Source organism: Meles meles, chromosome Y (genome assembly GCF_922984935.1).
Source record: "Meles meles chromosome Y, mMelMel3.1 paternal haplotype, whole genome shotgun sequence".
Taxonomy (NCBI): Eukaryota; Metazoa; Chordata; class Mammalia; order Carnivora; family Mustelidae; genus Meles; species Meles meles.
Genome location: NC_060088.1, coordinates 1,992,599 through 2,011,156, shown reverse-complemented (window position 1 = coordinate 2,011,156; position 18,558 = coordinate 1,992,599). Strand labels below are relative to the sequence as shown.

Here is an 18,558-nt window from a genome sequence, read left to right as displayed (position 1 = left end):
GAGTATGTCTTTTAGGATACATGCTTTAGAATTTATAATGAAATATATTAGAATTACATTACAGAATGTTAGAATATACTATATCATATATGTCTCATATTATATCCATAAGCTGTAAAGTCTGAAGGCAGATGAACACATCTTTTAGGATATGCAAGTCAGAATTCATAATAAAGCAAAACAAAATATATAATAGAATATATTATAGAATGTCACAATATATAATGTGTATCATTTTATGTGTCTCTGTGTTGCAAAGTCTGTGAAGGCAGGTGCACATGTCTTTTAGAAGATAGATAATAAACTATATTAGAGGAGATATTCTAGAATACAGGAGAATAAAATGCATATGATATATAATATAATTTGAATACATTGTAAAGCCTGTGAAGGAAACAGTATACTCTTTAACCCAGTATATACATGTATCTCTGTGTAATATATATTTTTATATATGCATGTGTTTGTATTTACATATGTATGTATTTACACGTATGTACATATGTATTTGTGCGTACAATATGCACACAAATATATATACAAACATGTAAATATTTATTCCAAATGAGGAATACATACATATTCCAGCTGCCTTAGCCGACCACAGCTTTCTTTCTCTCGTGCTCATTGGCACCTGCACTGGTCAGCTTGCTGACCTTCCCGTCCCCTCCGGGTGGACGCAGGAACTCTTCTTTCCGCATTCCCGAGCTCAGCACATCCCATGTGCACCCGGAGGGAAGGCAGCCGCCTAAAGGCAGTAATGACCCCATAGCATCTAACCTATCAGGGTTGCTCTGTGTCGTCTCCTGAGTCCTAGGCTGTGGTTTCTGAAGAATTTTTATGATCCCTCCACATGAAAGCCGCTTTGCACAGCAACGTGTTGCAAAACCCGTCCAGGTATTTATAGGAAGACGTGGGTCGGTGGCCAGTCTCAGGGGCAGGAGAGGAAGGCGTCACACTGACTCTGCAACCCAGAGTTTAAGCCTGAAACTTCATCTGGAATCCTTTTCTGCCTGGGTGCAGCTGGAAGGGAAAAGCAGATCCCTAACTGACCTAGCCTTGCCCACCAACCCTAGTCACCTAGGGGCATCACAGTAGCAAGGGACACGGGGACATGCCCCGGAGGCCTGCCCTAGGTCTCCTGAATCGCTCAGCAGGGCCTGGTGGCCAGAGGGCCTCCTGGTTCCAACCGGGTGGACCAGGCCTGCTCCGGGCATGCATTTTTTGCATTCCAGCTCAAGATTTGGCAACAAGGAAAGACAGCAGGCCTCATGCCCGGGTAAAATGCCACCCACAATGTGCAGATGAGGGTTGGGCCCAAGCTGACAGCCAGGGGCCGGCAAGGCACACCCAGAGACCGCATCTGATTTCCTGTGGCCCCCTCCCTGTTTGCCGAGCCTGGCAGACAGGACCTGGTGTCCCTAAGAACACCCCGTCCCCGACCCCATGCTCCAAGGGCAGAATGGCCGAGATTCCTCCAAGCCAGGTGGCAGGCGGGATGGTCTCCTTTGGCAGCTCAAAGTGGGCGTCCCTGGGGCCACAGCTGGGAACAGCCAGCCCTTTCTGGGCCGCGTTTTACCGGATGCCCGGGGACAGGGTGGGCAGATAAAGGAGAGGACGACCAGTCACATTCCTGTTTCAGAGACGCACAGTACATCCAAATGAGGCCTGGGACGTACTTACCCTGCGGGGGGGGGGGGGTGGGGGGCAGTGTGTGGGACTCTGTGTCCGTCTCAAATACAAACGGATATGGGGCGCCCCGAGTTTCTTTTCCAAAGTGGTGCCAGGTGTGTTTAACACAGCGACCCACCAAGCTGCATGCGCTGCGTGCGTTTTTTGGGGGTGGGGGGTGACGAAGAGGTAGGGCTCGTCCTAGCTCTTAAACCTGGGTCTCCTTGTTTTTGTTTAAAAAACTGGTCCTTTGGATATAATCATGGATTCCTAGGAAGGTGCCCCGAAATTGGAGGCGGGGCGGTCGGGAGCCAGGCGCCCTCGCGCGCCGGCCCCCCGCCGGCCAGCTCGCATTTTGCATCACCATGGTCCCCTCCCCCCGAGAGACCGGGAAGCTGACACAGGCCGGGTTTTTATTCGCTAGACCCGGCAGCCGCCCTCGGGGACGCGTGGGCACCGAGCGGCCGCCCGCCGGAGCGCCCCAAGCGCCTGTGGCTCGGGTTCAGTTTGATTTTTTAACTTTACTTTTGTTGGAGCCACGCCCTCGCGGTGTCCCCCAGCGCGCCCCGCCTCCCACCCTTCCGGGCCGGGGCGCGGCGAGCGTGGTGGCCCGACCGCGCGTCCCCGGGGGAGCTTGGCTGGGGACCTCAGCCCCCGAGGACGCCGCCCGCTGCGCGGCGGGCGCGGCCACCTCTCGGAGCCCGGACTGGGGCGCGGTGGGGGCGGAGCGCGGGGCCCAGAGCCGCCCTCCCTTGGGCGGGCCGAGCCGGGGCGGGCTCCGGGGCGGGTTGGAGAGCGCGCGGCCCCGCCCAGGCCGCTTCCGCCAGGCCCCCGACCGGCGCGCACTCAGCGCCCGCGCGGGTGGCGGCCGGCGCGGGCCCCCAGGAATGAACAGGGACCCGGGTGCCCGCGGCCGGGACCCCGCCTCGCCCCCGCCAGCCCGGGCCGCCGCGCCCCCCGCCTTGGCCGCGCCGCCGCCCCCGCCCCCGCCGCCGCCGCCCGGGCCCCCGGGTCCGCCCCCCGAGGCCGCGGGCTACTCCCACCAGCTGCTGCTGCTGCTGCTGCAGTGAGCGCCGCCCCGCGCCCCGCCATTGTCCCCGCCGCTCCGCCTGTCGCGCCGGGCCGCGGACCGGGAGGCGGGGGACGCGCATGGGTGGGCGCCGCTGATGCCGCCGCCGCCGCGCCGCCCTCCGAGGCTGCGTCCCGGGAAGCCCGGACCTCCGCGCTCCCCGGCCCGGCCCCGCGCCGCGGACTGGAGCGCGCCCCCATGGAGGCGCCCGGGCTGGCCAAGGCGGCCAAGGCGGCCGCGACGGACCCCGAGCCTCAGGAGAGCCGCGGGGAGACCCCCGACGGGGCGCCCGCGCTCTGCCCCAGCCCCGAGGCGCCCTCGCCCGAGCCGCCAGCCTACCGCCTGCAGGACTTCGACACGCTGGCCACCGTGGGTGAGTAGCGCGCGCGGGGACCCGGCCCGCAGGGTCGCTCGGCGCCGCCCGGGGCGCTGGCGTCAGACAAAGGGCCGGTGTGCCGTCGCCGGGCCGCCTCCCCCAGCCGGCCCTGCCGCGTCCCGTCCGCTCAGGGTCTCCGCGCGTGCTGGCGGGGCGCCCCAGGACCCTCAGGCGCTCCCAGAGTTGGAGGGTGGCCCCCCCACGAGCTCCCGCGAGCCTCCCCAAGTGTCCGCGCTCTGCCCCGCGCGCCAGGAGTGTCCGGATTTACAAGTCCTTTCCTCCTCCCCCAAGCCCCCTTGGTATCTGTGCCACCCGACGTCACAAAACTTGCCAAGGGTCATCTCCTATGGGGCACCTCGCCCGCCCTCCCGGCCAGGGGCCCCTAGGGACAGAGGCGGCGCCCAGAGGCACCTACGGAACTCCGGCCAGCCTCCCTGTGCTCCGCTGCAGGATGCTCCGGCGCAGACTTTGGACCTTACCCGGGACTTGGCGGGGACAGGTGTCCTGGGGCGGAATGGGGGCGGGCGTGGGGTGGGCGTTCAAGACGGATTACCCATTTCCCCCTCCCCGCGCCTGCTTTTTATCTTGTTGATCCGAAAGTTGGCATTCCGGGTCAGACCGATTTCCTTTTGTGCTGTGCGGGGAAAGGCGCTGGTAGATCCTGGGGCCGCCCTGGCTGGGCTAGAAAATCCCCACTCCGGGCTGGGGCTGGGTGCGAATGGTGGGCACAGGCCACGGTGGCTTCTTAGCAACTCTGTGTTGCTCACGGCCTTTTGGAGATGGGTTTCTTGTAGGAGACATCCATGGGGAAGGGGGCAGGTCACAGGTCACCAAGGGGTTTGGGGTGTTCAGGGGCTTTTCCTGGGTCTCCTGCCGTTCTTGTGGAAAGGAGGAAGCTGGGCAGGGCGTCAGGAAGCCAGGGCTCAAGGTCACGGCCTTAGAGTTTAATCAGAGGTGGACAGGCACGGCCGCACTGGGGAGGGACGGGTCTCCAGGGAAGCTGTTTTTCGGGAAAGGAGGGGATGGCAGGCACCTTCAGTGTCGCTGTGTGCGTCTCTCTGTCTCTCCCTGTTTACCTCCTTCTGTCTGTCCGTCCGTCCCTCCGTGTGCCGCCCTCTCCTTCCCTCCCCCCCGGGAAGCTGGACCTGATGGGAAGGCAGGCTGTGTTTTGCAGGGCTGCAGGGTGGGACAGAAACCCAGCCCGGGCAGTGACACCGGCCGTCGTTGGAAATAGAGACAACAATGGAAAGTTGGTAGAGGACCGACTCTCCAGGCCTTGGCACTGAGCAGCAACAACTGTATCCCGTCTGGGCACACGCACGGGCTTGTCAGAGATGCCAGGGCTGGAGGACAGGGTAGCCCGCAGCGAGGCCGTAACCTATTTTGGTGCCAGCAGTCCCGTGGGGCCCTGTGGGCCCTGCCCAGTGGGTACGGGGCGGCCAGCCAGTCATCTTGTCCTTAAAAATAGAACGAGGCCGCCTCTGGGGACTGCGAGGGGCGTGCACGGGAGGGTGATTTCTTCCACGGGTCCTTGCCTCTTCGTGAAGAGGATGCCTGTTCTCTGAGGATAACTTCTGTGCGCCCCCCACCCCGGGTGTGACGGGAGCAGGTGTGCGTGTGTGTAACACACACACACACAAACCCAGGTGTGTATGCGAGAGCCAGAGGCCAAACCTGACGGAATCCCCAGCCTCCCCGAGCTGTCCCTGTCCTGCGTCCAAGTCACAGTGTCCACCAGCTGGAGGTCCCGTCCTCACGTGCCGTGGGTCCCAGAGAGGGGCCAGACTGAGCTCTGCCCGAGCCTTTACAACCTCGCCTCCTTGCTGTCCCATGTGCCCGTCAGGCACCCGCAGGTCCTGCGTGGTGCTGGGCCGTTTGTATGCACTTTTCCAGTTGAGGAACGCGGCCCTCCTGGACCGGAACCCAGCCCACACGCACTGCAAACCCACAACACACAGACGCCCCAGACTTTGCTTTGCTTCAGCAGCATCTTGGAACCTTCTATCCGGAAGGAGTCAGGATGGAAGGACGTTGCGGGGCTCTGTCCTTGTTGCACACATTTTGTTCATGTGTTTTCTTCTTTTCCTGACCCACGCGTGGGCCCTGTGGTTTCCATTCCTCACGTCTGCCTGCGAGCTGGGCAGGGACGGGAGGCTCCCCGAGGGACAGAAATGCTGATTCACACACACAGGCACACGGTGTGTGCGTCTGTGGGTCTCTCCGTGCAGGTAGGACGCCCTGGGTTCTGTCCGATGTCGTTGGGCACGCCCCCCCGGCTCTTAAGACACCCCCGTGTCCTCAGCTCCAGACTCAGCTGCAAAGGGGTGGCCCCTGGAGGCCGAGGAGGGCAGGACACTGGGACTGTGGGGTCTCTAGACCAGCCGATCACCCAGAAATCTGGAGAGCGGGGAAGAAATCTCAGCTTGTGCTGCTGCGACATCCGGGAAGCAGGGAGGCGACCTTGGGGGCATGTCTGGGCCCCACTGTGATTTCGTAGCTTGAGAAACCAGGTGGGAGCAGCCAGGCGGCCGCCCGGACGGGCCGTGGCCTGCAAGCCCGTTTCTCCACACTTGAGGTTCGCACGAGGACGCGTGGTTGATTCCGGTGGGGACAGACAACGAGCTGTTCAAACAGAATCCTAGGTTTGGGAGTAATTACAGACTCCTGGGGCTTTCCAGAGTCCGAGCCTGGTGTCCGTCCCCTGCACCCTTCGCGAAGCTTTCCTCCGTGGGGATGTCGTTGGTGACCCGGTGTCAGGGGGAGGAGGAGGTCGGCGTTGGTACCGTTGTGCTCAGAGGGCGCAGATCATGCTCTGTGCTCCTTGCTTGTGCCGGTTCTGCTGTGTGTGTCTGTCATTTTCACAGGTTTAATCTTGTGCCTTTATTTGTCAGCCGGCAGCCCCGAAATCGAGGACAGAACTGATGCGCTCGGCATAGCCTGGTGTGTCCTCCTCCTCCCCTGTTACAGCCCTGGGCGGGTTGTGTTTCCTTAAGATGGAGGAGACCTTCCTTCATGAGGGTTTTCCAAAATTACACGAACTGTTAGAAAAGAATATTCTCAAGGACAGAAATCCTATACGTTGTTCCCCTTCGTTTTTAAAAAATGGGCGTAAAATTCATGTAACATCAAGTGAACCTTTCCCAGGGAGCCATCTGGCTGCGTTTCGTACGTTAAGAAAGTGACACGACCAGCACGTCTGTCTACTTCCAAGACGTTCTTGGCACGTCCCCAGACGAGACCCCGTCCCCGTGAGCTGTCCCTCCTCAGCCCCTTTCCCCCGGCCCCCCGGGGACCAGGAGTCTGCTCTCTGTCTCCATGGACTTTCTGGTTCTCTGTGCTTGATTCTATGACCTCTTTTTTTTGTTTCCCCTTGTCTTCTCCAGGGAGGTGAGGGTCCAGTGGGAAGAGAACATGGGGGGATGCAGAGCCCAAATTTGCCCGCTCAAGTGATGAGAGGAAAATGCACCCAAAGGCCAGATGAGGACAAACCGGGGATAAGAAATGGGCGGCGGGATTGAGCCCTTGATGAGCAAACACACGCGCCCGACATCTGCTGTTCTGGGGTGAATCGAGTCCCAACCCCATCCCAACTCCATGTCGTCCTTCTCAGAGCTGTAAGGGGAACCTTATTTAGAAGTAGGCTCTGCAGATCGTTAAGGATTGTGATGAAGTCCGTTGTGCTCGGGTGGTCTTAAGTGCAATGACAGGGGACCTCATAAGAGACAGAGGAGGAAACACAGACGCAGAGGAGAAGCCATGTGAGGAGAACGGCAGAGATGCGAGGGATGTGGCCACAAGCCCAGGGATGCCTGGAGTTCCAGAAGTTAGAAGAGGGAGAAAGGACCCTCTCCTGGAGCCTCAGAAAGGAGCATAACCCTGTCCCACCTGTCAGTCTCTGTGCCCTGCCTGGATCTCAGTGGTCCTGCCCTATCTGGATCGTAGTGGCCCTATCCTACCTGGATCTCAGTGGTCCTACCCCAGCTGGATCTTAGTGGCCCTGTCCTACCTGGATCTCAGTGGTCCTGCCCCATCTGGATCTTAGTGGACCTGTCCTACCTGGATCTCAGTGGTCCTGCCCCATCTAGATCTCAGTGGTCCTGTCCCCGCCTGGATCTCACACTTTTGGTCTCCAGAGCTAGGAGGGGGTGAATTCTCACTGTTTTAAGCCACCACGTGGTGGCAGCCCCAAGACAATTAGAAAATGAGTTCACCTGCCAGAGAGGATTGCAGAGCTGACTTCTAGGCTGCTTTAGACCTTGGTGCCTTAGGTCCTTGCACTGGTTTCCCCAGATCGTTGGAGGGGCACACCATCTAGCTCCAAGCTGGACGATGGTTTCCATGGGCGACCTAATCCGAGCGATAGCGTTCAGAGAGCCAGAAGACGGGGCATCCGTCTCTCGCTGCTTGAGGAACGTCATCGCCAGAGCTAGATGCAACAGAGCCAGGAACTTGCTCTCCTTCTGCCTCTGCTTCTGCTCCCTTGCAGCCATCCCCTTTCTCCACAGAGAGCAGCCAGGTGAGGCCCGCACACACCATCTCCTTCATCTTGTCACTCGCTTAGTCAGTTCCACGGCTTTCCCACATGGCCAGACACCAAGGGGCGCCATGTTGAGTCACGTCTGACCTTGGGCTACTGTGAGAAAGTACCATCCGCCAGGTGGCTTACCACGACGCAACTTTAGTTTTCGTAGCTCTGGAGGCCAGAAATCTTGAGGTCAGGATGCCAGAGCGTGGATGGGTTCTGGTGAGGGCTCTCCCTGGCTCGTAGGTGGCCACCTCCTTGCTGGGTGCTCACGTGGCGGGAAGGGAGGCCGGAGAAGCAAGCTTCCTGGCGTCTGCTACAAGGGAAATAAGGTCATCATAAGGGACCCCATTCTCATCTGGTCTTAATTACAGCCCAAAAACCCGCTTGCAGATATGAATAGTGTTACATTGGGAGCTAGTGATTCATCATGGGAGACTGGGGGTTGGAGTTGGTGCCCAAACGTCCGGTCCATCATACTCTCTTTTACGCCTTGGTGGGTGTTGTTCCTTCTCCTGAACTCCTACCTCTGGGGTCCAGGTGGCTACCCCAGCAGCACGCTTCCCTCATCTCTCCCTCAAATTCCCAGGCAAGGACACCTCACTCTCCACGTGTGTCTAGAACAACCCTCCTTGTCCCTGCTTGCATTACCCACATGGGTGGGGACATGGCTCCGGGCTGATGGTCTCAGATCCCTTTCCTGGGGGAGTTCCTCTTCAGCTGGGGACAACCCGGGAGGGTGTCTTTGTCCCTGGGAGAAATGGGCAGAGGCAGCCCGTGCCGCCTGGGTTCACCAGTGAGGACGCTTCTGACCACAGTGTTCTTTTCTGAGAGATTCACGTGTTACGATTTCTCCGAAAACCACGTTCAGTCTCTGGGAAGGACATCGTGGGGCTCTCTCTGTATTTCCCCCAAGGTTTTTTCAAGACCACAGTGTTACGGCCTTCACCGTAACTCATGGAAAAGATGGAGACTCATCTTTTCCTGTTTTTTTCCTTGGGGACTCTGTATGTGCTGTTTCTTGCAGGGAAGGGGAGGAACGTACTGGATAACCCAGGCTGATGTTGTCGTGATGATAGACGGGACTAGTCATCTCCCATGTTCTCACAAGGATGTCCACGAGGGGAGCTGGCCGCTGCCTCTGGGGGTTTCTGCCCCCCTTCTCTGCACCGTCAGCTAACTGTTGGTGGCCTAGCAGTCCCCTGCCCTGTGTCCTCCTCCTCTCCCACGGCGCCCATGTCTCTTCCCCTGCTGCAGTGAGGCAGCTGAGTGGGGACAGAGACTCTGTGGGGCTGTTTGCTGGCTCCGTGTCTAGGGCAGGGGTTGTCCCTTCTCCCGGGAGCATGTGGCTCACGGTGACATCACAGCACCCTACTGCAGAGCTTTTGGGTTGTATTTTGGTGCTCGGCACACACGTGTGCCCTAGAGGGCAATGGCCCAGCAGCTGTTTATTTATTCCCTCATACATAGGCCGGTTGGCATCTCCGCATTGGGCAGGAACCTTCCTAGAAAGCCCGAGAGTCCCCCGTGTTGGGAAGTCCCTGGGCCCGGGCTCCTCAGGATGGTAGTTATCCCTGCTCATGCTGGATCCTAGTGGAGAAGCCGCTGAATGCCAGCCTGCTCCTGGGTTGGGGCCGGTCACAGGGAGCTCAAACAAGGATCCCTGCTTGTTGAGTATATGTTACCCTGAGAGAGGTGAGCAGTGACACCTGCATTTGGTGGTTTGTTCGAAGTCCCTGTCCGAAGTGTGGGGGAGAACAGAGCATGGGGATTGGAGCAGCAGTGCATGGAGGAGAGGTAGGGTTACGCTGCCGTGTCTGGGAGGTCCTGGGGTCTGCCTTTCCCAGCACGAGAGGTTTGCTCAAATCCTGGAAGGTGAGAGGGCTTAGCCGTGGGGACACCCTGGGAAGACTGTGGGCACAGGGGCTGGTTCTCTACCTTGAGCAGCAGCAGAATCCCCTGGAGCAGGTGGCCAGCCCCACCCAACAGATTTTCTGATACTCCAAGGTGGAGGGGGCCTGAGACTCAGCATTTCTAACAAGTTTCAGTGGTGCTGCTGCTTCTGCTCGCTGCAGTGTGCTTTGGAGCTACAGGGCGACCTCATAGCGCACCGGGCATGTTCTCGAAACTCTCAGAAAGTTACTGTGGCCAGTGTGGGATGGAACAAGCAGAGACGTGAAGGTGCAGAACTTCTGTGTAGGACCTCTAGTGTGTGTGTCCTCACATGGGTTTTCCTGGCTGCGTGTGCAAGGAGAAGGGGTGTGGGTGGTGTCTCTTATAAGGACACTTACCCGTGGTCTGTAGGATGAGGGCCCCACCCTGATGACCTCGGTTCACCTTTGTTACTTCTTAGAGGTTCATCTCCAAATACAGTCCTGTTGGGATTTAGGCCTTCAAGGCATGAATTTTTGTTGCGGGTGGGGGCTGTTGGACACGACATTTAGTCTGTAACAGGGACTTAGAAAATAGTCATGGGTAACTCCATGGTTTTTGGGTGAAATAATTTTTTTGAGTGAAATAATTAGAAAACGTGCACTGCCATTGGGCCACATGAGGAGGGCTCTGGATAGAGCGTGTTGGGGACAGAAGGTCTCCAGATCTTTTTCAATGCCTCCCCCTTCCACCTGCTCACATCCTACCTTCTCCACCATATCGATCATCTCAGTCATCATCACCATCATCATCATCACCATCATCACGACCACCGTCACCATCACCATCATCATCATCATCATCACCATCATCATGACCACCGTCACCATCATGACCACCGTCACCATCACCATCAAACCCCTCATCACCGCCATCTTCATCACACCTTCCGATCAGCACCTGCCCACATCCTACCGCTTTCTACCATCTTTCTCACCAATACCAACATCGTCACCATGGCCGTCATGACCACCATCACCATCGTCACCAGCCCCATCATCGTCGTCCTCATCACCACGACCACCACCTTCATCAGCACCTTCCCTTCAACTCCCGCCCACATCCTACCACTTTTCTCCCAGCTGCAGCATCATTTCTGCCGTCATCACCACTTCCGGCGCTCGTGAAACTTTTCTTTGAAATTCACAGAACACCAAATTGTTTTACAGTGAACAGCTCAGAGGGGCGTTTACCATATCTACAATGTGTGAGCGTCCCTTCCATCTACTTCTTAAACACTTCCATCACCCCAAAAGAACACTCTGTACCCATTAAGCTGTTGCTCCCTGTTCCCCTTGCCCTTGGCTCCCCCCAGTCTACTTTCTGTCTCTATGGATTTGCCCATTCTGGACATTTCGTAGGTATGGAATCATACAGTGTGGAGCCTTTTTTTTAACTTTTTTTCATTTTGAGTGGTGTTTATGAGTTTTATCTGTATAGTTAGTATGGGTCCGTAGTTCATTCTTTTTTGTGACTAGTATTTCATGGAATGGGTAAGACTACATTCTGTTTCTCTTTTTGTGAGTTTGCTTAGAGAAACAAAGTACCAGAGATGGGACAGCTTCAACAATAGACATTTATTCTCTCTCTCCCAGTCCTGGAGGCTGAAAGTCAAGATCCAGGTGAGGCCAGGGCTGGTTCCTGCTGACGCCTCTCTACCTTGTGTGTAGACTCTGTCTTCTCTCTGTGTCCTTGCATAATCTTCCCTCTGTGCATGTCTATGTCTCAATCTTCTCTTCTTATGAGGCAGTCCTGTGGGATCTGGCCACACACCTCGGTGACCTCATTTTACCTTAATCACTTTAAAGACCCCGTCTCCAAAGATAGACGCATCCGGAGGTCATGGAGATTGGGACGTAAACATAAATGTTCTGTGTGGGAGGGACAAAGTTCAGCCCATTTCACCTGTGAAACTTTGCATCGGAGATACCGTGTCCCCTTGGGGGTCCCATAATGGAATAGTGTAGTGTCACCCCAGGTGGATTTGGCTCATCAGCTCAGAGGGCCGAAAGCAGGCTCCACTCATGACAGAAGGCTAGAAGACTCTGATAATAGAGTGAAGACCCTCTCGGCTGATCTCGGCAGCACCTGTCCTTCCCATCCTCTCATGCATCAATACCCACCCATCATCATTCTTTCTCTCCAGTCACTTGTAACTGTCCCACAAAGGTGTTGGGCCTTCCATTTAAGTGATGCCCCCCAGAACCCATCAACTCAAAAGGTTCTTTATTCATTCAAGTAGTACCTTTCCCAGACCTCTGCATGGCCAGTGGGCTTTCTTTCTTCCTTGGAAAGGGAGAGCCCCTGCAGATGAGAGGTGTCGCTCATTCCCAGGGTTGGTGGTGTGTGTAGGTCTGCTGCCCGGATGCCACATGTTCCGGTGGCTTTCCTGGGGTGCTGTGTGGATCTCCTTCACACTCCACTGAGAATGGCGACCCTCCAGCCCATCTGCTGTGACGTCTGTGTGACTGGGTGTATGCAACCAGGTCCCTCCGTGTGTTGTGAAGTCACCTTGGGTGACCACTCTGGTTGGTCGGGTGGCCTCACCAACTTTCTAATTCTGTTTTTTTTTTTTTGTTTTATATGAATATTTTAATGGTAATGATACCATGTAAAATTCACTATTCTAACCAATTTTGAGTGCACACTTCAGTGGCCTTAAATAAGTACACTTTTGTGTGACCATCACACGTGGAATGGATAAGACTATATTTTATCTTCTTGTGAGTTTGCTTAGAGAAACAAAGTACCAGAGATGGGACGGCTTCAACAATAGACATTTATTCTGTATCTCTCAGTCCTGGAGGCCGGAAGTTCTAGATTTGCCTTCCTCCAACCCTTCTCCGTCGGCCCAAACTGAAACCGCACACCCATTTAGAAGTCACTTCTGGAGAGACTGGTGTCCTAGAAGCTTTTTTCTGTGTCTGTAGCTCATCCGTGTTTCATGACTTGCCTTTCTTACACTTTGGCTCCTGGGGGCTGGTCCCCCCATTCTTGCTCGGGAACAGGGGTCTGAGCAGTAGAGAACCAACGCAGTGTATAGGGTTGGTGCTCAGCTTCTTGGATTGAGTGATTGGGATGGAAACCCTGCCTCTTGGCCTCTCTGGCTCCGATCTCGCTGAATGGAGCATGGTTTCATGATGCCTGTGGACCTGGCTCTGCATCCCGCCGTGTGCCCCGCACAGTCTTTGAGGCGGCGTCCATGAAGGGCTCAGACTCTCCGTGGTGGAGGTGGTCCTTGTCCTCATACCTGGGCAGGTGCGTGTTGTGTTTTATTGCATCCTTTGAGGAGGACTGTGGAGCTTCAGCCTGGAGCACCTGTGTCTTCTGTCCTCTGTGCGTTAGCCAGGAAGTAAGCACGGCTCACCAAAGCAGGCAGCGGTGATCGTCATCGTCACCATCGTCATCATCGTCATCATCATCATCATGATGACCACCCATTTCCAAGCATAGTGGAGGGTCATCATTTCGGGGATGGGTGGTGGTGACATTGGCCTGGATTTGGAGCTTCTTCCGTTCAGTACACGTGTGGTCTCTGGCCAGGCTCGTCTTGAGGCTGCTGAGAGCCGTCACCCTCTGCCCCACCCCTGCACAGGACACCTCTGTGTGATAGCTCTGGGGTTAGGGAATCGGGGCACAGGGCAGGGTCCCAGAGGCAGCCGCACTACTTGTTCTCCTTCTGTGATCTCATGGACCTTCTCCCCATATCACTGTTCTGCAGCTGCTCTAACAAATGACCCCATGCGTAGTGGCTCGGAATGCCACGCATTTTTTCAGTCCCTTGGCTCTGCAGGTTAGGGTGGTGGGTGGTAGTGGGTTCACATCAAGGGTCAGCAGGGCTGCGTTCCCTTCCAGAAACTCTGCGGGAGAGTCCGTTTCCCTGCTTCTTACAGCTTCTAGATGCCATCATCCTTTGGCTTATGATGCCTTCGTCCGTCCGCTCGGACCAGCTGAGTTGGGTCAGAACCTTCTCACGATGCTGTGTCTCTGTCTCTGGTCTTTCTCCCCTCCCTCTCTCGTAACCCTTGGAAGGACTCACCCGCATCACCAAGGATGTCTCCCTATTTCAAGTCAACTCTAAGCATCTTTAACACGTGGAAACTGGGTTTTCCCTTGAATTCAGTGTATGCACAGGAACTGGGGATTAGGATGTTGGCGCCTTTTTGGGGGAGGGGGTGTTATTCTGTCTACCTCCTGTCATGTGGTGTGTGTGCCTCGCCTTAGAAATGGCTTCTAAGGGCGCCTGGGTGGCTCAGTGGGTTAAAGCCTCTGCCTTCAGCTCAGGTCATGATCCCAGGGTCCTGGGATCGAGCCCCGCATCGGGCTCTCTGCTTAGCAGGGAGCCTGCTTCCCCCCTCTCTCTCTGCCTGCCTCTCTGCCTAGTTGTGATCTCTCTGTCAAATAAATAAATAAAATCTTAAAAAAAAAAAAAAGGAAATGGCTTCTAAGAGTGGGCTTCAGAGAGTGGGGTTGGGTGGGGTTGGGTGGGGTTGGGTGGCAGCTGTGCCCTGTCCCTCTGGGCTGACGTCTGCCAGCCGACAAACCACATTAACAGTAAAAAGCTTCCATTAGGAGGAGAGATGGTTGCTCTGATTAGCTATGCATGGGGCTCTAAGTTGTGTGTGTGTGTGAGAGACAGACAGACAGACAGAGACAGAGAGAGGTGGGAACACAAAGAGAATCCATTGTGTTAACTCACCAGCTTGGACCTGTCCCCTCCTGTACCTGGCTGGACCCTGACGAGGACCCATTGCCCCCTCTCTGGGACCTGTCCCTTTCACTGCGCACGCACAACCCGTTCTCACGTGACAAGGAGCCCTGGCGATGGGATGGCCCAAAGCTGGGATGAGACAGCCTTACCTTCCAGAAGATTGTGCCTGGCCCCAGATGCACAGTCAGGCAGGGGGCTCTGAACCAGGCACCAACTTTGGTAAACTTGGCCGGCTCTTTGTTCGGAGTGAGCTCGTGCGAGGATAATAAAACCAACCCAATGAGAGCTGCTAGGCAGCTAATTCCAGGAGCGTTCCCCTTGCTTCTCGCGGGTAGGGATCTCCGATTGTACGCTGGGCAGGGTGGACGGGATGGTACGCTCGGGCTTCACCGTTAGGGCGCGTAGAAGGAGTCCAGTGGCCTTTGGATGACATCTGAATGACACACAAAACGTGATAGATTACGTTGACACCAGTGCACTTGAGGTTGCCCGGTGACCTGTCCACGGATGGATCCCGAGTGTCCCGGGCTTGCTCCAGTGGAGAGCGCCCTGTGTCAAGGATGGAAGTGGGTGTGCGTTCCATGGCTCGCTCTTGCTCCCCGTGCTCCCCACGGAGGCCAAGTGGGGATATTTCAGGGTGGAGCCTGCTACAGTCCTCAGCATCCCAGGTCCCCATGTAGGAGTTTCCTGTAGGACACATCTGGGTAGTCCTTCCAGTCCCTTAGCTCAGCGCAGGTGTCCAGTGGACCCCGTCAACACCTCTTTGCGCCTTCCCACTCTGCTTGGTGCAGGCAGCCAGCCCAGGCTACGTCCTGGGTGCCCCGGGACTCTGCCTAACTGGACAGTTCCACATTTGAGAGACTCATGCACCTTGGGCACGGCGTGTTCCGTGTTGACCTTAGTTACCCCCTTTCCGTATGTGGAAATCCCTACTGGTTTCTCCAGGCAGTAACAGAAGAAGGCTCCCGTCCCACAGACTCCCTGATGCAGTGCACAAGGTCCCTCCCGGCAGCCACACCCAGCGTCACGAGAGCAGGTGTCCTGGGCAGGCACGAGAGTCCCTGCATTGAGGTGGTTGGTTTGCAGATGGTTCCGATGAAGCAGCTCATCGAGGAGGTTCACCGGGCAGCCTCCAGGGAGTTCTTCTGAAGTGGTTGACAATTAATTTGGTGGATGATTTCATCCCGCTGGATCATTATCTTGGGAGCCACTCCACAGAACAAAGGGCTGGGGCAGATGTGGGGCTGGGTGTGTCTGGTTAACAGCCGGGGCTCCGGAGAAAGAAGGTCTTTGTCATGCCCGGGGCCCCCTGGGGATCTGAACTGGGAGGGCAGCCAGAAGCGGGCGGGCTGTGCGGGCAGGCGTGCCCCTGCGTGCTCACATTGGAGGCGTGTCACTGGGCGGTGCCCGGTGACGATAGGGAGCCAGCCCGCCGGACGTTTGGGGACAACTCCCGAGGAGGAAATCATTCTGCAGAGATTGCACAATCCAGGAAGGGCACGAAGCAGCCAAACTGCCCAGATGGTCCTCTTCCCTGGGGCTGGATCCCAGTGTCTTTCCACCTTCAGAAAAAAGCAACGCGTGTAGGAAAATAAAATCAGGAATGACTCCCTATGCCTTGGTCACTGGGACATAGTTGTGGGGTGATATCACTTAAGAAGAGTTTTCTTCGCTACATTGTTGCACCATTCTGTGTTTTATTCTGATGACAGATACCGAAATGTCCATCGTCTGGATCTTTTCCAAGAACCAGTTTCTTTTCTTTGATTTTTTTTTTTTTTTCTTCTTCGGTCGATTTTCTGTTCTTCATTTCACTAATTTCTTCTTTCATGTTTGGTCTTTCTTCTGCTTCCCGATTTGCTCGCTCTTCCCCTGACTTTTTTTCTTTCTACAGTGTCAGAAAAACACAGGTCGGCAGCCAAGGGATAGAGGCGCGTGTCCCCAGAACGCGCTGCATTTCAGGACAGCTGCTCTGAGTTCCGGGGCTTGTGGTCCTTTGAAAAGAAAATCTGAGGGCATCTGGGGGGTGGGGGCTCTGTCGGTGAAGCGGCTGCCTTCGGCTCAGGTCATGATCCTAGGGTCCTGGAATCGTGTCCCGCTTCAGGCTTCCATTGTTCCTCTGGAATGTTCCAGAAACGGTGTCACAGACCACAGTTGGGGTCCCAGACTCCTTAATTTATATTTTCTGCTGTTGAACTTCACATCCCAAAGTGGGGGGGGAGGAGTGTAGTTGTTCCCAACGGGTCGACGTTCACTGCCCCGCCATGATGGGGCTCGCGTGGGAACGTGCCTTAGGTCAAAATCGTGGTCTGTGGCTCCCGCAGGGCGAGAGTCAGGCCCGGGATGTAGCAGACGGACCCTTTCCTTGGTTGCTTGGTTCATGATGGGATCCCAACGTGTTTGCGGTCTACCTGGCTCGCCTGCATCTGGAGAAGGTGAAGAAGGATTGATTGTTACCCGAATCTAGGGACACGGGGGATAGTTTCCGATTTCTGTCTTGGACCCTCAGGTTCCTTCCTTCCTGAAGCCTCCTGGGGGATGATGAGGGAGCCCCGTAGTCATTGGGGAAGCGGGATTGAGCTATGGGAACTGGGGATGGGGAGGGAAGGGTGGAGGGAGATGGTTGGGGGCGAGCACATTTTCATCATGTTGTCCAGGGGCGCCTTTGATCCTAGAGGCTGTGGCTTGAAGTGGGAACCCTTAGCAGCAGTGAATGGAAGACTTTCTACATCTGGCTGTGATTTGTCCAAGAACATGTTCTTTGGCCAAGGCTTTTAGGATACCCGGATTTCGTACATGGCACTTCGCTGAGTTTGCAGAATGTTGCCATGAGCAAACTAGTTCATCCAACACCTCTTGAGTGAGCTCGTTGGTTGCATGATGGCTCGCTCCTATGAGCTCATCACCAACACCAAAGTAGTTCTCCAGGTGGGGTCTGGAGAGCCTTCTGGGGACTCCCTGAGTCAAGGGTCCTTTCATGGTACCATGAAGATATTTTTCATTCTTCTCTCTCTCTCTCTTTTTTGCCTGGGTTTGTGGCTGTTTCTGGAGGCTTCCCGACCTTGGACGGTATCACCTCTGACCATCAGCAGACTGTCCTTGTTCACTCTTGTGTTTTAGACATTTCTGCTTTGCTTGCTGACATGGTTACTATCTCCAGAGAGCAACTCCCACAAGCAAACAGATGTGTGTTATGGTCCCCGATCTGTTTCTGAAGGTCTTTGCCAAAGAATCTTGAGATCAGGGAGCTTGAAAACTCTTGTTTTAAACCAACGCCACCGTCTAAGAGGATCTTGATGGACCACTGACGGACTGATTGATGGTCCCTGTGTCCAGAGAGCCTTCAGGGAATGAAATGCCTCACTGTGCCCCAAGAACATGGCTTGAATTCTCGTTTTTCATCTTGCTCCACCCAAGTGAACGGGTGGCTTGGTTCAAAACCGAATGCTACCAATTGCATGGCTTCTTAGGAACTCTGGGTGTCCCCATCCCGATGTAGGTTTGGGTTGTGTTTGCAAAGGCATCATTTAGGCTGTTCTGCAAGTGGTAATTAGCATGTCCCCTGTGGAAGGAATTGCAGAGTTTATCTGGGGGATGTTAAAAGATAGGATGTAGTTTACATTTCCAAGAAGCTTACTAACACAGATAACTGAGAAAAGGTCAGTGTGTTCGGGGTTGTAATCAAGATGCCAAGAAGAAGCTGGGATCTGATAGCAGATGTTCAGGGCTGAGTAGGGTTTCGGGTAAACACAAGTATAGAGGAAGCATGTAGCCTCTGGGGCGCTCCAGGACCAGGTTCTCCTAATGCCTTTGCTCTCAGGGCCCCCAGCCTCCCTCACACATGGAAACTTTCTGAGTCACTCTTCCTGGTGTCCCTCTTCTTCTTCAGTGGGAAGAGACCGCAAACCCGGTGTTTATCAGGAGGTTACCCTGTGTGAGGCATGGAGATAAGTAAAGACATGTGATCCAAGGAAACGCAGATAATTCAGGGCACCTAAGAGAAGACTGATGAAAACAAAAAGAGGAACACAGGAGACCCTTTTAGAGTCCTGTTTTCAGGGAAATTGGAGAAGATACTGTTCCCATCAGCGAAAAGAGGATGTAACAGTGAAAGAGAAACCATTGTGAATGAGATTGCGGAAAGTTTAAATAATTGAACAAGAAAATTCCCCCAGATCAGAGGATGATCTTGGTCCTGCTTGCTTCATGCCCACTCACCGTGGAGGCGTTGGCTGCCAGAGGCACAGCTCTGATCTACACCTTGCTCTTGAGTGAGC

At 55.4% G+C, this 18,558-nt stretch overlaps 1 protein-coding gene across 2 annotated transcripts in view; it reads left to right on the top strand.

Moving 5' to 3' along the window:
- The first annotated feature begins 2,681 nt into the window (after positions 1–2,681).
- Positions 2,682–18,558, top strand: part of LOC123935832 (cAMP-dependent protein kinase catalytic subunit PRKX) — a 79,430-nt gene continuing 63,553 nt past the window's right edge. The window contains exon 1 of one of the 2 annotated variants that reach the window (XM_045996639.1): positions 2,682–3,113. In XM_045996639.1, the coding sequence (XP_045852595.1) occupies positions 2,939–3,113 (175 nt within the window). In that variant the 5' untranslated portion in view covers positions 2,682–2,938. The remainder of the gene's footprint in view (positions 3,114–18,558) is intronic. The other variant, XM_045996638.1, reaches the window with a different exon arrangement.